Here is a 22,100-nt window from a genome sequence, read left to right as displayed (position 1 = left end):
GTCTTCTAGGGGTTATGGAAGTAGTGCAGAGGCCTATGATTTCTGTTCAGGATATACTGCTCCTGTTGAAGGGTAGGTGCCTGCACCTGCTGTGTACCAGGCTGCAGTAAAATAGGTCACATTTGCAGCTTCTCACAAACATCTCTGTAGATACACAGTTAGTAATGGACTTCCAGTGAACAAAACAGAAAGCATGTTGACCAAAATGTTAACATTTCCTGTATATTATGGCTTCTGGTCTAATTAAGTATTGCAGAGAGACTTATTTCTATCTTTTTTTTTTCATACCATTGATAAAGCATGTTATTAATAACCCTTAAGGTTATGACCAAGAGGACTGTTTTTCTGCTTGCAGTAGCTCCAGTCTTGCCCTCTCTTCCACTCACATATACCAAAAACCACAAGTCTCCAAGAAGCTTTTATTCTTTTTTTCCCTTGAAGTAAATTGGGCTGCTTTCAGTGGAACTGTACTTGAAAAGCATGCAAAATGCTTCCTCTGTGTTAATTTCAATGTGTTCTATGTCTGGATTACTCTCTCCAGCTCTCTGTTTATTTGCAGTCTCAACATTTATTTCCAGTATGAATGAAGAAAACATTAAACAATGGGATCTGGGTCCTGGTGCTGTCTCTGTGTTGTGGGTGGTAATGAAAAATAGTCTTGATCTGAACTCATGACTTTGGAACTTTTATCCCCGTGTGACCTGGGAAGGTCTCCAAGCTTGTTGCTTTTGGAGCATCTGACAAGATTGTGCATCCACACTTTGTTAGGGAGGATTGGGCAGGTTGTTTTCTTTGGTTCACTTTGCTTTACATTTTCTCCTGCTTGACAGTTTACTTTAGGGGCTAGGTGTTTGGGGTTTTGTTATGATGAAGTCAGTATGGGGTTTGTTATGACTAAGTCAATGTGCTAACTTGGACGAGCCACAGAAGAAGGCATTTTATAAATACGTGTAGTATTCTTGTAGTTTAGTACAGAGCAGTTCTGTGTTAGAGTCTTTTAAAGTGACCTTGGGGAGGTAATTTGATCTTTCCCTGTGTTAGTTAATCTGTAAAATGAGGATAAGAACATTCCTCTTGTCTGCCGTGATTACTTGAATTAGAGGTATTTGGAGCGGAGTTTCTTTTTCCTTGTGATAGGTGTGGGCTTTTAGTGGCTACCACTTAGCACAAAAAAAGATCCAATATGTGACATAGCTTGTGAAAGTCTTATTACTTTTTAACCCAAAACAGCTGTGGAACAATTATGCTTTTATTGACAAATGTATAATATTGCTTGTTCTCTACTTTCTCCTCCTGAATTTATTTTTAATCTTAGGTTTCAAATTGCAGTTCTGGTTACACTGAGAGAAACAAAAGTAACCAAAGAGCAGCCAGTTTAGGCACTGCACCTTGCTGAAGTTGTGTTTTTTTTTTGGTTTTATTTATTTGTTGGGTTTTCTATGTAGCACACACTTAGTTCACAGCAGGGCATGAATATTCAAGTCTCAAGAGTAAAGGCAAGTGCAGTCCCACCATGCCTGATGGTTTCCCATGTTCCCAGCAGTGAAATTCCATACATTCCTTGCATCCCAGTTGCTTGTACAAGCTGTGTTCTGAAGGTAGGTTGGCAGCTGTTTTATGTGGAGAAGTGGGGAGCCCATTTGCCATTGATCTCACTGGAGGAGAGGGCTTTAGTGGCTTTAGGCGATAAATTCCAGACCACAGAGTTTGAGCTTCAGATAGTGGTAGAGGCAATTAAGCTGTTCCTTTTTTGAGAACAGACACAGGGAGCATCACAGGCCAACAAAACTGTTCTGAGCTGGGGAGCCTCAATTAATTTAATTTATTGTCAATTAACAAGCTTGTAATTACTGACTCTTCTACTGTAAAATGAAAAAAAAAAAGAAAGAAAGAAAAAAAAAGGAAAAAAAAAACGAAAAAGAAAAAAAAAACAACAATGTGATCAGAGAAACATACCTGCACTTCTTCCCACTTTCTGGTCTCCTGTCCTCATATTGTGCTTTATGCTGTGTCTTATCATCCCTCCTGCTCTGACATCTCCCCCTGAGCATCTGTCCTTTTGACATTTACTGTCCTTTAAGTACATTTTAGCAAAGGTGCTGTGTGTTCCTCTGATTGTTTTGATGCATGATGGGTCCATGTTGTCCATTGCTGAGCTGGCTGTGAGCATGACCAGTACAGGGTAATTCTTGACAACCTGCACAACGTGCCCTGGCAGCACCCTGCCTTCATCCCCTGCTGCTTACACCTTGTACAAGTGAGTAGACTGCAGATCATATTGTTTTATGTCTTGGATGAGTATTTGAAAAGCAAGGCTTTTAAAGACACTGGTGTTTGCTTGGTATAGGGAAAATGAGTGGTTTTAAAATATGTTGAACTAGAGACAAGAGACATTTTTCTGGAGGGGAAGCAAGGAGCTTGGTAGGAAGGAACCTGCAGGTTAGGATAGCACAGTAATTTAGCCTGCCACTGTAAGAGAATCAGTCCTCTTTGTGAAAAATGAATGCATCATGGGGGAAAAGACCAAGTTCTGCTCATCAAAATGTGCTGTGTCCTTTGGGGGGGAGAAACGAGGGAAAAGGATTTCATTGTTTCTGGGGGCAATCCATAACTAATTTAAAAAGGATTATTTATAACAAACTTGGTTTTTCACCTAGAGAACAGTCGGTATCCCCAAAAGGATGATTAATCCTTGCCTTCCCTGAGCCTGGATAGCTTTCAGGCTCACTGGGGATCTGGCTGAGGAGAACTCTTAGGCACTGTCTTAAGCCTATTCTGTTCAGCAGAGTATCTCATTGAGTCTAATTGAATCACTGGGATTTAAAGCTAAGTAAGTGCTTCAGGCTTGTCTTGAAGTTGGGCTCCATTGGGGGGAGGACTGTGTGATATCTGTGCCGCAAAGTCCCATATTTTATTGATGGCAACCATTTTTGTGGTGTATATTAGCTGCATTGCTGTGTAGGTCACAATGAGAGAAATAATAGTCTTTTATAGCACTTCATGATTTTCCACGTATTCAGAAACAGCAAATGCTTTCTATAGCTCATCAATGCATGTTATTTGTTATTGTATTACGTAGTGACTGGAAAACAGAAGCAGGAAAGCTGAGGAGTCTCCTCAAAGTTGCAAAACAAGTGCTAGAATAATGGTTGAATAAACTAATGCAGACTGCTCAGAACTGAAATGTTGCATTTCTGCTGTACAAGAGGCTAATAGGCATGGTTCTGTGAGCAGTGTCACCAGAGAGCAGCTGTATACTTTGTTTTCTAATTCCCAGTGCTCTTAGCACCAGGTTGATATCACAGAAGTTGCTATAATCTATGTGGCATATTGTGAAGCTTGGTGTTAGCTCAGGTCCTAAAAGGATACCACTTCTTCAAAGTGATACAAATAGAAATGCAGCCTTGCAGTGCAGTTAGGGTTATCTGTTGTTACTGTTAAGCCAAACAAGAATTAATAAGTGGCTTGTGTATTTAAAGAAGCAGTTATACTTGTTTGGTGGTGTTAAGTCTTTTTTTTTGCTTCCTTCCAAAGACACCTGGAAGTGTCTTTGAATTTGAGAGTCTTTTTACCATCCACCACCCAGTGCCATGCAGAGGAACTCTGTCTAAGGACAGGCGTCTGCAAAGGGCCTTGTAGGAAACCCTTGGTGAGAGTGCTGGTTGTAACTGAGTGACATTTTACTACAGATTCTGTTTTGAAAGATCATCTTTGTGACAGCCCTATTTCTGTGCAGGCTTTTCCCCACTGTTCATACACACATCAAACTGCAATAATGGTATGTCACTGTGCAGATACCAGAAGACCACGAGGAGACCGGTATCTTAAGTAGGTCAATGTCTGTCCTTAGATAATCTTAGAGATAAAAAGCAGGAGAGTTGAGTTTTAAAGTCAGCATTTTAATATTCTCATACTTCAGAAGGGAATTTCATTCTTTTTACCATATGGAGTGCTACTGATAGCCTTAAAAAGGAAGCTTTGAGGAACTCAAGCTGCTGCCTAAAATCCATGAATGGATTGCTCTTAAGGTAGCCCAGAGGACTGTTTGTTGAGTGCTGCTACAGGTAAACAGCACTCGTCAGTAAGAGGATTTCCACACTCTTTGGAAAAAGCCCTTGCTTTTTTTGCTAACTTCAGCAGTGTTCTTTGCACGGCCTTGAGGACTCACAGTGAATCATTTGACACTTATAATTCATTGTTTTCAGTTGGATTGTGATCAGACATCAAGTGAGATGAATTAGATGGCTGCTTGGAGTACTCTTAGGAGCTCCTGAATTTCTAGTTTCTTCTATATTATAAAGAAGAAGGGGGAAAAAAAGACATTTTTGAGCTGGTATCTGGATCTCTTTCTGTACAAAATGTTGAAGGCATGTATCGAACAAAAGGATTTTTACCGCTTTTCTGACTGAAATGATTTCTGTGTTATATAGGCTTGAAGATGTTAAATGTGAGAAACAGTTGTTTATGTCCAGCCCTTCATTAAGAAGATTTGAAGGGTGAATTAATTATCTTGAAATAAGAGAAGCTGTGGATGCCTCATTGCTAGAGGTGTTCAAGGCCAGCTTGATGGGGCCTGGGCAACCAAAGTGTGGGTGGCAACCCTGCCCATGCTGAGGGCTTGCGAGTAATTGAGCTTTAAGGTCCCTTGCAACCCAAGTCATTCTGTGAAATAAGAATCAGTTGTATAAGCTAATGTAGAGGGCTTCATACTGGAGTGGGGAAGATGTAAAGCTGTTCTCAGAACATTTGATTTGTGTTCGCTGCTACTTTATCACCCAATGTAAACTTATTTACATGAATAATCTGTGCACATTTAGAAACACGGCAGTGTAAAATAACTTCATGCTTCTGCCCTTTGGTTTAATGACTTGTAAGCAGAATAGTTTCATGAAGTCTCATTTCTGCAGTTTAGACCATGTTCCAGAATGTGGTCTGTAGTCACTGTTACAGACTCAAAGTGACCAAAGGCAAACGTGTGGGTAGAGAAGGTGAAACTTGTTAGCCTGCAACTGAAAGGCAGTACTACAGCTGGCATGGAGAATATCATGTAGGCTTTGATGCTTTTGTATTGAGAACAGCAACAACTTAATAGTATTGTAGAAATAAGGGCAGTAAGATATACCTTGTGAGTTTGCAGCCTAGAGCCTGTTATTTCCTAGCATCTTTACGTGTGTGTATGTATAGGTGACATCAGCTCTGTGTCTGTGGTGTGCCTACTTTACAGATGTTTAGGAAATTAACTAAATACCAGTTTTCTTATTTAAAAACAGTGGGCTTCATCTTTTCTTTTTTAACATTTGGTTTCTGGTGTTGAAATGTTCGCATGCTATTTTTGTGTAAATTTCCGAGTTTGATATCTTTACCTAGAACATTTTCTGAACTGTTTTTCTTGTGAATTACCTTAGTCTATCATCCTAGCTAACTAGTTCAGCATGTTAATGGCTGCCTTTAAAGACAGATAGCTACTCTGATTACACTTAGCTTGTTAAAATAGCTTTGAGACAAGTTGGCATTCTGTTGAAGTCAAACCAAAAAAGGAAGAGGGGCTTTTAAAATATGATTCTTCAGATATGATGTGAATGGCAATAGTTGTGAGCAAGCTACAGTGTAGGATTTTGCCTTTGGCTGTTTCCTACACGTGCAGGCATGCAGCTTGCTTCTGTCTCCTGATGGGAGTGCCTCCTCCCTGGGTATACTGCAATTCCCAAAGATCTCTGCCCCATAGCTGTGGCCAGTGACTGCAGTAGCTTTGTTGTCTGTTCCTGGCAGGTTGGGGTTGACTTCAGAGCTTGCAGGCTGCAGACAGGCAGGCTTAGCAACTGGAGGACACAGACATTCATCTCTGTGAGAAACACAAAGAATGGGGAGAAAATTACTACTAATCACAAGGAGAGCACAAGGACTGAGGGATGTGCCATTGCTGCCTCTTGAGCTTGGTTCTCTGGCACCTTCTTCCCAGAGCAGCTTCTTCCTCAACCAGAAGCCTGTGTGCAGAGCCAGCCCACCTCTGTCCTGTCCTGCGCAGCCATGTGTGGGCTGAGCTTAGTGTTCTGCCATTCAGCATCTGAGACTGAAGGAATTTCCACTGTAAATCCTTCACATTTTAAACTTCAGATCCTGTAATTTAGTTGAAGTCTCAGAAGACTGTTGGGTGACCAGTGAGCCCTGGAGCAACCCTTCTCTGCTCAAGGACCTGAACTGAAACAGCCTTAGGAGCTGCTCTTGGTACTTTCCTGGAGGATTGGTTTTTAACCCCTTCTGTAAGGATAACAGTGAGATAGCTGAGTGATACTGCAGCATGAGTAGCCATGTTTTGGTTTAAATTTAGAGGAAGCTGGTTATTTACTTCAGTTGAATGTAGAATTGAATTGAATGTATTTTGCTGTGGCCTCTGCTTTGCAGCATCCTCATAGCAAGGCATTTCCCAGAAGCTTCTTTCTGACTTAAAATAAAAAGTCAAAATATTCTGTGGCTTGCAGCGGAGACATGGAGTCTTGCCAGCAGGATCTGCAGCTAAGCATCCCTTAGCTCAAGTCTGGTTTCCCAGCAGTTCTGCATTCAGGTCAAGCTCAGGGAGGGAATCATCAATAAGGGAGGCTGCAGAATTTGTTTTTCTTGTTTTCTTTAATTCAGTAACTGTTACCCTTCAGGTAATGGCTGCAATTTCCATTTCAGAAAGACTTGGTGTCAGTACTGAGGTCCTCTATTTGACTGAGGCAGCAAAACATGTAATAGCTGTTATAACTCCATGCAATGACCTGTCCTGCATAAAGCAGCTCTGGCACAGCAGATTCAAGCTTAACTCATAAAATGAATACCTCAGTTTTGCTCAGAAAGTGCTCTAGGTTTGTTATGTGGAGAAGGGAAAGTGACATTATTCTCATAGAAAAATGGGATTTTTTCCCCTGTTTTATTTCTTGTTCTTGTTCTGCTTTATTTTTGCTTCTTCTTTTTTCTTTTTTTTCTTTTTTTCTTTTCCTTATTTCTGAAGTAAAAAACGTAATCCAGACTTCCCAGTTGACCCAGTCTGTAAATGCTATCCTAGGTAAATGGGGTGTTTAATAGGCTATTGATCCCATGTCCATGTCTTATTGGAAACTTAAATGAAGAAGGCTGAAGAAAGCATTAATCCTTCATTAATTATTTACTTAAGCTGGCCTTGTAGGCACAAATGGAAGCCTCAGCCTAGTTTGTCTCTCTCAAAATTATTAATTTATGTTCTTTTAAATTAGGAATAAATCCTTTTTAGACTAAGCTAAGAGGACCATAGAGTGCAAAACAGATAATGCAGGACTGCTCCTAGCTGGCATAAAAAAAAGGGAAAATACTAGTTTTCTTTTATCTAAAACTTCATCAGTTTATATGTAAGCATTCATTATGGTAATTAAGACTTATGAACAATGGACTGTAAGCTGGTCTGGGTCTGTCACTGTAATTCAAGGCTGAAGAATCTCAAGCTGGTCAACACTGCTGATTTCTAGCTCGGGGTTTTTGGCTGACAATTTTAATACTCATTTGGTCTTCAGTCAGGAACAGTTTAAATAAACTGCTTGTTAAAGGTGTTGACATTTCTTTAATTCCCTGTTCTGTCCTCACTGATGCCTATAAAGGGTGAACTTTGCCTTGTGTGTGTTGTGTATTGTAGAGGAAAAAGCTTGCAAGCAATTCCTTGCAAGGGAACAAGTCAGTAACTCAAATCTTGACCTACAATTCCAATTTGAGGCCAGTCAGACAAGTGACATAATTAGCTTCACTAAAGAGATCAGTCTGGAAATAGCAACTTACAGTATTTGTATTCATTTAAATGGCTGTAAAAGCAGAACATGAAGTCACATTATTAATCTTAAACATATCTTAAAAATATTTTTTTACAATCAATAAAGAGCAAAAGCTTGCCTTTCAAATTAAAAACAGAAAATCTGCATGCTGGCATGAAGAATGTGTTACAGTGTCCTCCGCCTGAGTTTGTGAGCAGAATACTCAGGAATAGGTTTCACTCTGCACCACTCAGGTCCTGGGTGGCATTTGTCCAAATCCTCAATCCAGTTCCTCATTTGAGCAACATCAAGAATCTGCTCTTGTACCTTTTCTTTAGTTGGCATCAGGCCCATCTCGGGCTGTCTGGGTCAGAAGTGGAATTTTCCTTTTCTTTTAGTTCTCTAGCCTTTGCTTCTGATTATCTCTCCCTTGGTTTTTGCTGTATGGACTTTCTTTTCCTTATTGCATAAACTGCATTTCCGTGGTAACAAGCTAATTGTTCTTAGTCTTGTATGGAAGAACAATATCTTCTATTCCAGAAATGGAATTGTATTGCAGCCTTATTAGTTGAGGTTCACTCGAGGCAAAGCACTTAGTGAAGTCATATTTAGATGGACTGCTAATTAATATATTGGATGGCATTGCCAACTGCATTCTGATTATTTCCAAGGGAAATAATTGAAGTAGGCTACCAGAGGAGGTATTCAAAACTTGGCGTTTTAGTGAGGAGTGCAGAGGAATTTTCGTTGAAGGTTTTTAGAATGGAGAAAAAAAAGAGAGAACAGCAACTACCATGTTAGTTTGGCTGAACTTGCAGCAGAAATGATTGCTTATCTATTTACCTGTTCCTTATGCTGTTGCTTTTCTTAACTCACATTGGTTTTTATGATCAGTGCTGAGTTGTTTGCAACATTTCTTCACCAAGGCATTTGTAAAGGACAGAACTCAGAGCTGTGGGATAGCTAATAATTTACACCTAACTGGAATTTTGTCTCCCTGACTATTTCTGTCTACTCATATTGTGTCTCATTTGTATGCAGAGAGTTGTTGCTTCCAGAATTGTTGGGAGCAGAAACACAGGTGGCCTCTTTTATGTACTTTCCCTGTGCTAGATATGTTCTGTAGCAAAATTGTAGTTCTAATACAGCCATTTGCATGCGGAGTCAGGCTACCTTGTTCATTTGTTTATGGCTTGGAGTTACTTTCCTTTCTTTCTCTTTGCCTGAACTGTGAAGGGAAATTTTCCTTGTTTTCCCATGCCCCTGGCAGCCTCAGTGGGAAGAGACAGTAGATGTGAATGGCTTAGGTTATCATTTTTTGGTGAGTGTGAAATGTGTTTAGATGAATGTGCATTTTGGTAATGAATGAAATGTTTATGTATAGGAGAAAGTCTTTTTGTGTTGGTTTAAATTATATTCTTCGTTTGGTTTGACAGTGGCCCATCCTCAAGAGCCCCATCACCCATCTGAAAAGCCTGTCATCCACTGCCATAAGTGTGGAGAGCCATGTAAAGGTGAAGTACTCCGTGTTCAGTCCAGACACTTTCACATCAAATGCTTCACCTGCAAAGGTAAGACCTGGATGTTCATCTGTTAGAAATGAATCAATTTCTGAAAATGAAATTTAAACCAGTTTTGAGAAGTAAAGCTTTCTGCGGTCTCTGAAGTAGCAGATATTCCTCTTGCTCAGTATGAGAATGTATTTGTTTAATGGGGAAGGTAAAGAATGAATGGTGGATGGGCTGAGTCACATGTATAAAGGCAGCAAGATGATCAACACCACACATAACAAATAATCAGTGTGCAAACATTTACAGTATATTTTAGAAGAAAAATTGTTTTGGACGTTTGATTCGTTGGAAGAGTGGAGATAAATTCACCACTACTGGAAGTCTCAAAATAGCACATTCTGTTTGGAATACTCATGTATTTCTGTAATTACGTACTACTCTTTTTCCAGCCTCCCACTTCCTCTCGCCATCTACTTTTTTCCATCCTGCCACTCCCTGTCAACCTCCACTTCTTTCCTTTTTTCACGCACGCTTTTGGCATCCAGCTACCTTTCAGTCTCCAACATTTCAGTCCCTCACTTCTCATCCATAGTCTCCAAAACCCTGTTTACCTTCACTTCAGATTTTTCCCTGACCTCCTTCTCTTTCTTGGCCTACACTTTTCTTAGAATCTCACAGTAAATTTGAGCCATGCCTGGAGTTGTTTGTTTTTGTGTTGTTTTCTTTTTCCTGCTCTCCCACTGTCTGTCATTCTCCACTTTCCCACTGTCTTCCACTGCCTCTGCTAGTTTCCCTCTACCACTAGGCCTCCAGTTCTTTTTACAGCCTCCACTTGTTTGGTCTCCAACAACCACAAAGTCTCCCACTAACTTCTCATTCAGTCTATGCCTTATTAGTTGGGCTTGCCAGTAAGCAAACACTGTCTTTTTCTGTGTTTATATGTCTTCCATATAGAAGAAGAAAAGGATTGTGTCAGGGAATTAGCTCCTGATTCAAAGTTTTACCTCAGTTTCACAGCTTGTTTTTTTGTCAGCCTCTCCTATTTAAGTGGATGTACTTTTTGTTTAAACAGTGTGATTGTTTACTCATATTGCATATTGTCTGTCCATATGGTTCATACAAGTGGGACTAAATTAAGCATTTTCTCCTTAGTTTAATGAGCTTTTAATTTGATGTGACTGCTCCTCTACAGGAGGTTAAGTTAGGCTCCCTCAGTTTAAACTTTGTTGTTAGCTGAAGAAAATAACACCAGATACTGAGAGCAATATGCATCATCTGCCTCTACAACTGGTTTATTTCTCCTTCTCCTTTCTGTATAGCTGTTTGTTCTTGAGACTTCAACTCATACATCTACAATGCAGTAGCCTTGAATGAACTTGTATGTGTCTGACTGCTGTTACACCTGCTGAAATTGTTCAACCTTTTACCTCTAGACTTAATCTGACATTTAGTGAAGATGAAGAAAAAAAATCTATTTTCTCATAAAGCTGTTGCACTGGTTGTGAAATAGCGTGGTTTCAGTGCTACCATTTATTTTTAGTCTGCTGTGTATGGGATTCCCTTCTTCTTGTTGCTGTCCATGCTCACAAATTTACTTACATGATAGTATTAAGCACGTTTGGTATGATCATAGTTGTACTTCCTAAGTTATGTCAGAGGTTTGCTGTGACTGCTTGGCATGTGTATGCCAGCAGTGGTTGTGGCACTGTAGGAACAGGGAGTTAAACCTTCATGCTGACTTGGCCAGATTAGGATGTGATCATGTAATGTGATCAGTCATCAGGCTCTGAAGTTTGGTGCTGTGTCCTGCTCAGCAGCCTGTCTCAGAACAGAGTAAAACTGCTCCCTGACAAAGACAGCAAGGAAAACCTCTACCCATCAGTGTGTTTCCATACCCCCAAGATAAGATGCAGCTAGCTGTTATTCTATGCCATCGAGAACCAAATGCCTACTGTTTTGTCCTATCTGCCCAGTTAGATTCTATTTGTGGGTTCAGATAAGAGCTGTTGAAAGAACAGAGCTGGTAGTGCTATGACTTGTGCCCTAGAATGCATGCTCCCTGGGACCTCTGATAGGCAAGGAATCTCAAGCAGCCAGCAGCTGACTTGGAGCTGGAGCTAACAAGGGAGTGATGGGCACAGGACGAATGAGGGATGTTTAGGAGTGCAGCTCTAGGAGCACCATGCGGAGCAGATTGTATTTTGCTGTGTTATAGCAAAGTCACTCATCTTGCTGAAGAGCTGTTCTGTTAGAAATGCAAATTTAGTTGGATTCTGTTTTGCCTCATTATTTATTAATCTCCAGTAGTAAAAAATAGATTTTGTTATCTATTCATCAGAAGTAAACAAAATTGTTAATGGTTACCTGGCAATGGAAGCAACACGTGAAGAGGAAAGAGGCCTAGGTGGGAAGGCTGGAGGGAGATGAGACTGAGCTGTAGACCTCATTGATTTACTTTTTGCCTTTGATAACTGTTAACAGTAATAAGAATTAATTAGTGGCTTATAGCATGATAGAATTGTCATGGTAGACTTTGAAGTGCATAAATAACTTCTCAGGAAAACATAAGACTATTCATTTCAATGTCTTCCATATGTAAATGTACCTGGGATTGGGCTGTGAATTCTGATGTACACTAGCAGAGATTTTAATATCTCAGTTTAAATTGTGATTATGTGAATATTCTTTTTTAATCATTGTCAGTTGATTACAGTTCATTTTACCCTTTTGCAAGTACTAGGAGTGAAGATTTTGAGGCTAGCAAAATTGGTATCATAAGACTTAATAAGCCTGTGATTCATCTTTTGGATTAGAAGGAAATTCTAGTCTGAGTACAGCCAACTGCTTAGTAGAACAAGCTTTAAGCCTTGTTTATAACAAGATAAATGTTTACAGGCACATGTAGAAATACATTGTATTATCTTAACAACAATATAATATTAGGAACCTTTCAAATAATGGGCAGTGTCCCTATTTTTGATGCTGCATATAAATTGGAAAACACAGCTGCCATGTGGTAGAATCCAAACAAACACACCACCTTGTAAATGAGCAGTCCTGACTTATGAATATGGTTTTCTATTCCCCACTAAGTGACATAAATGTCTACAATTTGATTAGGCTGTGCCAACAGGAAATATTTCACTTTATGTGGATATATATGCAGTAACCATATCAGAGCAATTATCAGCTAATATATTGCTAATTATGAGACAAAGCTGAGTTTTGGCATTCATGAAGCATTCCCCAAAGCCAGGTCTCCGATGGAAAGCAACTTGTAGCTTCTCTTAGCACGTTGTTATTAATTAGCATGAAGTAGTTTCTTAGTTACAGAACAAATGCACCATCTGTCCTCTAAGTTAGATGTCTTTCAACATTATTTAGGAAAATCTACATCAATATGTACTTTCGGTGTCCTTTGATATATTTCAGTTCTAGACACATCTGTTTTGTCTGTGTGATGACTTTTGCAAGGCTACATCATCTGTAGTTGAAAGAGATTAACGGGGAAGGAGGAGAGTTTTTGAGTTTGCATGTAGGGATGCTCTGTAATCTTTGACTTTGAACTGGATGTTCCTCCCTTGAAGGATTGGGAAGAAGCTAGGGTCGTGTAAGCAGACAGTATATCAACAAGCTGGAATGTGTTCTAAGTCATTAGTTCTCTGACCTTTGATCTGTTGTCAGATTCCTTCTGTGGCACCAGGAGGAGGCTGCAGACTGACTGCTGGGTTGTTAGTGCTATTAATAGGTCAGCATCAGTGCGTGGAAAGTTTAAATACGAGGATATTCTTGTCATGCACTGTATGAAAAAGCATCTGCATTTCCACAGATACTTATCATATATAGTACTGAACTGTGGGCAGGTTGATGTGACTGGTTGATAGAAAGCACTCCCTCCAGAATACCAGGAAATTACACAAGGTGCCTTGAAGCTCCAAATCACTGAACCAAAAAGCTTACCTTATATAAAACCTCCTCCACTGGCTCATAATTCTCTTCCAGTACATTACAGTTCTGCTTGCCCACTTGTGAACTCCATTCTTCAGCTTAGTTATTAAAGCAGCCTTTAATGTTATTAAGCCTTTTTGGCTGTTTTTGTGGGTCTTTTTTTTTTTTCCTTTTTTTTTTCTTTTTCTTTTCTATGTGTCTTTCCTGAGTGTCTGCCTTTAGACAAAGGGCATTTCTGAACATTAGAACAGAAAACACTGGTAAATATGAGCTTGAAATGCTCTTGCAGCAAATACAAACAGAACAGCAATGCTACTACATTTGGTTTTATATAGTTATGAGTTTAGGAATCTGACTCATGATCCTGAACTGCTACTCTGCATCCTTTTTGTAGTATAAAGTTCCATGCAAGAGAATGAGTAGCAGTGATCTTCATTTTCTTGGACCTGAGGTCCCTTTCAGCAAACAAACATATGACAAGAAGTGAATTTAATTACACAGCTTGGCTGATATTGATGAGTGCTGACAGATGCCATGTCAGATTTTAATGAGCAACCAGATCCCTTTGAAAATAGAAGGCCAACAGGATGCTTTACAGGTGCTTGGTGAGTGGGGCATAGCATCCTTCTGAGAAAATGGAAACCTACTTGGCTTTGTTGTCAGTGTGTCCTTCATAGAATATTCCAAGTTGTAAGAAACCCACAAGGATCATGGAATTCATTTGCCTGGCTTGTTGTATATAGTTAGGTTTTCTTTTGTTGTATTTTTACATCTTTGTTTTGCTTATTTTTTGAGGAATCTCTCATTTAAGTAAGTAGACTCAGGCAATTCAAGGCTAAACTTTGGCATTTTTCCACTGACTGTGTTTTCTTCAAGGTTCATTTCCTGCAGACCCAGAAATGACTTTGATCTCTACCTTGTGCTTAGTTTAATCTGAAAGGTGTTTAAAATGGTTGAACAATTCTTGCCATTGTTTCCATCCTGGTGCACAAAATATTGTTGCCTCAGTTGGGAAACTGTCACATTGCTACATTACACATGGTTGTTGCTTACTTGCTGCTGAGGTTGGGTGCTATCTACATTGCCTTTTGGATTGCCAGAAAGACAGGAAAGATTCTGCTGTGCAGGATTGTTGTTTGTAATCTTCAGTGTTAAGGAGAAAAACAAGGAGTACTGACCGAGTCGGACTTAGGGCATAACGCTGTTTTGATTAGGAAGTAGGTTAAATTAAAACTGACTTAATCTGAAATGCTGTTATGGCTGGTGGTTTCTCTTGAGTGAATACTTACATTAAGTGCTTGGATGTTCTACTCAGGTACTCCGCTGAGAGATATTTACATCATAATGGTGGCAGTAAAGTAGTGCAGGCTGGTTGGGTCAAGATTTTTGAAGGGAACAGGAGGAGGGGCCTGGTTGGAGGCTAGGGGATGCTCGTCATGGGGTCCTACACCAAATAGGGAAGGAGCAATAAATGCTTTTTCATCTTTTGCTTACAAAGTATTTTGTCTGCTTCTTCCAGACAAGCTAGTGACTAGAAAATGAAATAGATTTTAATGTCACCTCCATTTGTTTTATGTAGGTAAACTCTTCTCACTTTTCAGGATTGTTTCTAAAGACAATCTGATTAAATAAGAAGCGATTCCAGAACAACTGAGAGCACTGGCACTAGTTCCAAATAGGTTGGATCGAAAACGTATCTGTCATCAGTGTATGGCAAAGAAAATCTTCCACAGCAGGAGCATTACAAGAAGTTATCATGGTCTCTGTTACAGGTTTTGCAGAAAGCTGTATGCTGTTTCCTGATAGTGCTGAGAATCGTGCTGAGGCACTACCATTGCAGACAGACAACTGAGATTGACTGTTCTCTTCTGGTGTTCTGCTGATATGTATTTGGATGTGTGTTCATTCCTTAAATGACTTATGCAACCAAAGACTTTGCCATCTAGAAAAGTGCTGATTAGAGGAATGGAACAAAGGCAGGCAAACACTTGTTTCATTTGAAATGGGGAAACTTGAAATTTTAATGAACACGAACCTTGCCTTCATCAATACAAGATTTATTAAACTCTTAGGCAAAAGCAAACAAAGAAAACAAACAAACATAGAAACACACACACACACACACACACACACACAAAAACATAAGCCAAACAACAGCCACTACCAAAAACAAATACCAGAAAACACTGAAACAGACTTTTCTGTGTATTTGTTTAGATATAAATGATGAACTGATGTGTTGCCAAATTCCTATCTTCAAACACCTCATTACTTCATAAGAATTAAAGAATATGTATTTACCTGCATAACTACAGCCCCATTGTTCTGTGAAGCCAAGAAATATGAGAAAGGAAAAAAAGAAAAAAAACAAAACAAAAAAAAAAACAGCAGGAAATTAAATTTGCACCTTATTTAATGCATGATGGCAAAGCAGATCATTAGACTTTTCATAATGAATCACATTCATTTCCGCAGATTGAGTGCCTATGTTCATGCAGTCTCCCTGTGTGGTTTTGTTTCTTCAGATATTAAACAATTTTTACTTCACGTCAACATGAAATTATTGTACAAAGGGCCCATTTTTCAACTGTCTCTGATAATAACCCCATAGAAATCCTACGTAGTACTCGGTAGGATCAAATCCTACTTCTGTTTGTTTTGAAATATTGTAATGTCCCCATTTTCATAATCCCTGTTAACTCTTAGAAGCGATTCAACTTAAGAATGATCCTGGTCATTGAGGATTGTGGGCAATTATTTTGCTTTTAAGCAGTATGCTTTGTCTTGAATGCCTGGTCTTTGAGAGCTGACAAGCGGCACTGACATCTCCAATCCTGTGCTCCAGAGTTGCAAAATAGCAGCTCTGCTGTGGTTCAAGAAGGAAAACCTTTGTCGGTCTGTATTCTCTGTATAGAGTGCATCAGAAGCGTGTTCTAGCACATTCCGTTCACAAGAGATGCCGAACCACGTGTTCAGAATGTTGAATCCTTTGATTATAGACTCCAGAAGAAGGGCTGGTTTCCTCTAGGAGCTGCTGGAGACGAGTTTTCTGTTATTTCTTTAACCAAAAATGCTAGATTGTTTTTCTTTCCCCTCTTCTTGTGATACTTCAAGGAATAGAGCTGCTCCCCAGCATCTTCTGTTTCCAAAGACAGCTTCTGGACAAGTAAAACAGAATTCCTTTCTTCATATTAAGCAGTGTCTTCAAGAAATGGTTTTTTTCAACTTTTGGCTGGTAGAATAATTGCATGTGATAGATGCTCACAGAATGCCTCTTGTTTTTTACCTTCTCAAGCATGGCTTATTAATCGTTATTGGTTTCATTAATGGGTTGTTTTGAAGGATTCTTTTTTCATTAGCATAGGAAAAAAAAAAAAACAAACCCAAAGGAGAATATAATGTGGTGTTTCCTATTAACTGTCACTTAGCTCAGCCAGTATTTTTAATCTTGAGTAGATTTGTGATCAGAATCATTAATTCTGCACAGTTGCAAAAAGGAAGGAAAAAAAGAAGCTGATCTCTTCCTTGTTTTTATACTAAATTGTGCACCAGGCATGGATACAGTCATGCTTAGCTTTTCTGATTCAATCTCTTGAAAGCAGCCAGTTGGAACAGCGTTTTTCTGACCACAAATGTTAACAGTCTGGGTGACCCTTGTTCGGTCCATGTAGCTTAAATCTGATTAGTGATAGAATCACATGTGCTAAATTGTCTGCTAAAATCCATCATAATGTGGAGTTGCCAAGACTTGTCTTTAATTCTTGCAGATTTGTGTGTGCTTCCTGTAGTGAGGACACCAAAGATGATGAATCTGCTGGTGGTTCACATAATAAGCAGCTTTACTTGTGTCTGAATTCATAGCTTGCCAGTATGAGAGAATTTAACTCATTTGGAGAGAATGACAAAAAGAATAAGGGATTGAGTGGAAAGGAGACTTCACAGGGAAAAGGGTGATAGTGGGAGCATCTTTTAGAAACAGTTGTTAGTGCCTTATTTAGACTTTCCAAACAGTTTTATCCCCTATTGTCGTCACTTGGCATTGTGGCTGAGCAAAAGGGATGAAGTTTGATACTTATTAGTGCATGAACCCTTTTATTCATAGTCTATAGTGGGTTTGATTTTTTTTTAAATAAATGATGCATCTGCGTTTGTATGACATTGGAGATGGGAAGCTGGAACAGAAGTGGCACTGAATGTTACTTTCGATTATCCCTCCTTATGAAACCAATTGTCTGGGCAGGTAAAGTTAGCTATGATGACTGAGGAATTTTTCAGAAGGTGACTCACTGGTAGAACTGAGAACCACAGCAAAGAGCCAGAAAGTTGCTAGATGAAGCTTCTGAGGCAAATCTACTGCACAATGAGTGCCTTAACTTGGAGCTGGATCATTTGTAGACTTAAAACTGCAAGCTAAAGTGCAAACTGAAGGAGGATATGAAGAAACTTTTGTGTAGACATGTGAGTGTTCCATAGCCCTTTATGAAATCTAGCACATTCTGAAGCATATAGTATTAAACACTCTATGACAGTACTCCAAATCACACGTTCTAACCACAGGTTTCAGCAGTCTGAATACTAATAGCTAACAGCTTTTAAGCATTAAAGTACATATTCTCAATTTCTCCATGGTTAAACCGTAAGAATCCACCTCAGGTATCTTGGAGAAGCAAATCTTAGCCTAAGTGTACTTAGGCTTTACTTCTAGACCTCTAGTGGAAAATGTCTAGATGGTCCCCAAATCAGGATTAGCCAAAGATGAAGTAGGTATGTTAAATGGAAGTTGTATTGTTTTCTGCCTAATGGTTAAGTAAAAATGTAATGTTGACTTGAAAAGAGTATTTTAGACAAAATGGAGGTCAACAGAAAAAAAAGGGAAGAAGATAAGTTGTTTTGTTTTTTTCCAGGTCTGGACCTGAAAATCATCTTAGAGCATTTTTGTAGCATTATAAAAGAGCTTTAACAACAGTTCTCTGTAATTCTCCAAAGATGCTGATAATTGAGTTTTGTCTGCTTGTGGATTTAATGCCACCGTGAAATGTAATTGGTTTGCACATGAAATATTAACACTGTTCTATGAAGAAATGTGAAACCAGAAGAATGCCAGTGCTGCTACTGCTCCAATTCTAACTTGCATCTTAGTGTGTACTTTTCATTAGTATTCTGTTAGTTATTGTTACAATAACATTCATTAGATCTCTAGGGCTTGGCAACAGACTGACGCAGATAATATACAGTCCCTGTCCCAAACACCTTGCAGTTCTAATTTTTAAGGCAGTTAGCTAATGTGATATTAGCCCATTATAACAAGGGAGGGAATCAATCTTGTACATAATATACTTGGCATTTGTGGAAAGAGATGAATTGGAACTTGTTTCCCTGATCCTCTTTCTGAATTTCATATTTACATTTTTCAAGAATTCTCAATAACTGCTTATTTACTTATCCCTTAATAATCAGAATTTGTTTGATCTGAGTGTTCTCAGGTGTTATGAAGAGGGTTATTATGGAATTACTTGCAGCTTAAGGCTTAAGTTGATGTTCTAGACTATTGTGAGCAGCAGTTTCTGTTACTCGATTCCAGAGACAAAGCAATATACAAAGAAGTGATAGGAGTGGCTGAAACCAAAAATACTGGGAGCTGCTGTATATAGGTTTTTTAAGAAGTCAGGTAGCAATTTATATTTATGCTTTCTCATAGAATTGCATAAAGGAAGACTTTTAAAATCCCATGTGAAACAAGTAGTCCAGTGTTGTTGATGCTACTGCAGGATGTTGGATTCAGGTTTAAGTCCTTGACTTATCTCACATTAAAGCAGATTTATGAAATTCAGTCTCCCATCTCCCATGTCACTTTCTCTTCAGAGGAGTTGGCTGTTCTGGAATGGGTTGCTTTCTGTCCTGCATGCTGGCCAAAAATGCTAGTGTAGCACTATGGATAACTTTTTAGAGCAGAACAGGTATCTTCTTGACACTAGTGAATAATTTAATACTCAGATTGACTCCAAGACAAAGAGATCCTTGACAGTCTTTCATCCTATAGCTATTCTATATTCAAATTATTTTATCCAGCCCATAAAGTACCAGAAAATGTAGTGTGTAAATAACCAACATGAGAGCAGTGTAGATTAGACACTTAAAGGTAACAGTAGTTCTTGGGAAATTAATTTGTCCAAAATACACGTGGTTAATATTCTTTATTCACGTTTAGTGTCTGCAAGATCCAATAGATTCTCGTATGACTTGGCTGCTTGCATCATAAATTATATGTAGTAGAGTTGTGACAAGATTTTTGATGTCTTTTTTCTCTATTTCAGCCTTCTCCCAGTAATTAGGTGAAAATAAACAATGAAAAATTATCCTGAACATTTCAGATGCACTTTCTGAAGCGTTGATGGTAGAGCAGCTAAATACTATCTGGGGAATGGAGGAGTTAAACTAAACCACACAACGTCTCTGAAATATTCATTGTTTCAAAAAGAAGCAGCAGCTGCATGAAAGCTTATTAAAATAAAGCACTTGCTTGTGGGGAGAAATATGTGGTAGTGTATAAAACAGTAAAATCTAATTTATTTAAGGAAACATATCTTCCGCTCCTCACCAGTCCCTGAAGTGAAAGCAAGATTGTGCCACACAAACTACATTTTCCTTTAGCAAGTGAATGGAAATGGGGCAGAACCAGCTGTGCTGTTGGCATATTTATTTTGTAAATTCCTGAAGGTGAACTGCTGTATTTTTCCTTTTGGAGATCAAAGCCATTATACTCCTCTGTTAAGGACCTTGCAGATTGCAAGGCTGAAAGTTTCTAAGTTTGCCCTGCACTGGTTGTCTCACATGTAAATCCATTGTTCTTCCAGTTTAGCATAAATTCACAGTAATATGAACATGGGATAGGGGGAAGAAACGTTTTGTAATGCTCCTCATCTTCCTCTCCTGCTTTATAATGTAATCCAACACAAGCTTTAGCACATCGGATTGCTATCAGCTAAAGTATTTGAGCCAGAAAACTAGTTGGAAAGTTTGGTTCTGCTCTGTTGATCATAGTACGGTATTGCAGACCAGACCAGTGAGCAGGTAGGGTCACCTTGTTTGTAATTTGGGCTGAAAATGGATGCTCGATTCTGAAACAAAAAGTAGATAAAGGTAGGTAGTGTGTCCTTACCTCCTTCCTGATACTATTCCAGGAGCCCATATCAGAAAGAATTGTGCAGATTTGCTTTGGTGGCCTAAAATCAGTGAATGCTTCTGTGAGAATTTCCCATTTGCCTGGGTACTACATGGAATTTTTCTTTCAAAGCAATTTTGTATTTTTTTATTTTTTAATGACCATGTAATTTATGTTGTTTTTACAACACCATACAGCGCTAAGTAACTAACTGTACCTGTTACGTCTGTGTAGTTGTGGTCTCTTATATTGTTGCTATTGGGATTGATGTTACTACAGTGTTTTCTCTCAAACATTGTGATAAACTGTAGAGCTTGTATCTACCAGTGCTACCTATGAGTTAGAGGGACTGTCTGCATAGTATGATAAAGAGCTCTCCAAGCTAGCTCCAAAATAAATAGGGTCATTCACAGTTTGCAGTGTGGCATCGTGCAGAGATTTAGGTGGAGTAACTGAGCAGTGTGCTGACCCTGAACAAAGCCCCTGAACGCAAATTCAGCTGCAGCTTGTTACTGCCACAGTAAAACTGCTTGGGGATTTTGATGCAGTGCACACCTTTTGTGGGAAGTAGTTTGCTGGATGTTGTACTCAGGGGCTTATCCTCTTCCCTTGCTCAAGCATTCCTGCAAACACTTCAAGTTGTTGAAGGGAAACTCTCACAGGGTCCAGTGGTGTGTAAAAGATGGGCCAAAATGAGAGAGCTCTGCACATATTGAAAATGTGTTCAGGAATGCTGGAGAGAGCTCAAATGGGAGCATCACCACATCATAAGGTTTGTACTAAGCCAACCATCTCTTCTGTCTGGAGCTGAAGAATTATACTAGAGAGACTTCTCTGCTCACTTTGTACTATCTTCTGTTCTCAAGCTCTGCATTATAAAGGTCTGCAAAAACAAAAATTCCATAGAGCATCCTGTTCCTAGCACTGTAGATTGGTGATGAACAGGTGTGAATGCAATGCAGAACATATTTTTGAAGGCAGGCATTGTTTCTCTTCCCTAAGAATGTATCCCCATTTACCACTAACTTGATATGACATAATTGTATTTCAGCTGCCTCCAGTGTCTTTCCTGAGTTACAATACTGCATGTGTTGCATACCCTGTAATTCAGTGGGGTAGATCTGAGGATGTTGCTTTCTGCAGTAGGTCAGTGGCAGTTGTTTTAGGTCTGGTAGGTCTTCATGCTGAAGTGTCCTAAGGCTCACATGCTCAGAGAACAATCTTTCCACTTTAAGTAATAATGTTAGAAATGAGATCAGGAAGACAAAGAATGCTATGGGCAATCAGTAAGAGACATGAGCCTCAAGTTTGTGTTGAGAGATTTCTTTTAAAGTGCTGTCTGTCCTCTGTAACTCCACATTTTAAAGAAAGTTCAACAGAAATAGTTCTTACTGACCAGAAAATATAGAAATGGTTATTTAAGAGCTACTGTTTTGTACTATATCATATCTTACATTTAATAGCATGAAATCATATCTCAAGGTCCATTTTTTCCATATGATTCTGCTGACATGATTAATAAGATTATACAAGTTAACTGAGGTCTTGATGAGGCCTGAGCACATTGAAGTTGTGATTGTGTAGGTTTCTCCAAATAAATTTTTGATTACAAGGTCTCTTGTAGCCAGAGAATACCAATCATCTCCTGTGTTGTCAAGGCATGTTGTACGGTAGGTGAAGGCAAGAATCCAATATAAAGAAGCAGGGCCACCAGGATAATCT

The 22,100-nt window shown here is 39.1% G+C and overlaps 1 protein-coding gene across 22 annotated transcripts in view; it reads left to right on the top strand.

Annotated features, from left to right (window-relative positions):
- ABLIM1 (actin binding LIM protein 1) overlaps window positions 1–22,100 on the top strand; it is a 166,041-nt gene that overhangs the window by 68,664 nt on the left and 75,277 nt on the right. For all 22 annotated transcript variants that reach the window (XR_014948760.1, XM_085554789.1, XM_085554788.1 and 19 more), the window contains one exon: window positions 9,194–9,328. Coding sequence is in view for 21 of the 22 variants with exons in the window: in XM_085554789.1 (XP_085410915.1) it covers window positions 9,194–9,328 (135 nt within the window). In the remaining variant the exon portion in view is untranslated. The remainder of the gene's footprint in view (window positions 1–9,193; window positions 9,329–22,100) is intronic.

The sequence above is a fragment of the Coturnix japonica genome, chromosome 8 (assembly GCF_054131305.1).
Source record: "Coturnix japonica strain WE chromosome 8, WE-NBRP24, whole genome shotgun sequence".
NCBI lineage: Eukaryota > Metazoa > Chordata > Aves > Galliformes > Phasianidae > Coturnix > Coturnix japonica.
The sequence above is the reverse complement of the archived record's forward strand: the minus strand, read 5'-3'. Positions and strand labels throughout refer to the sequence as shown.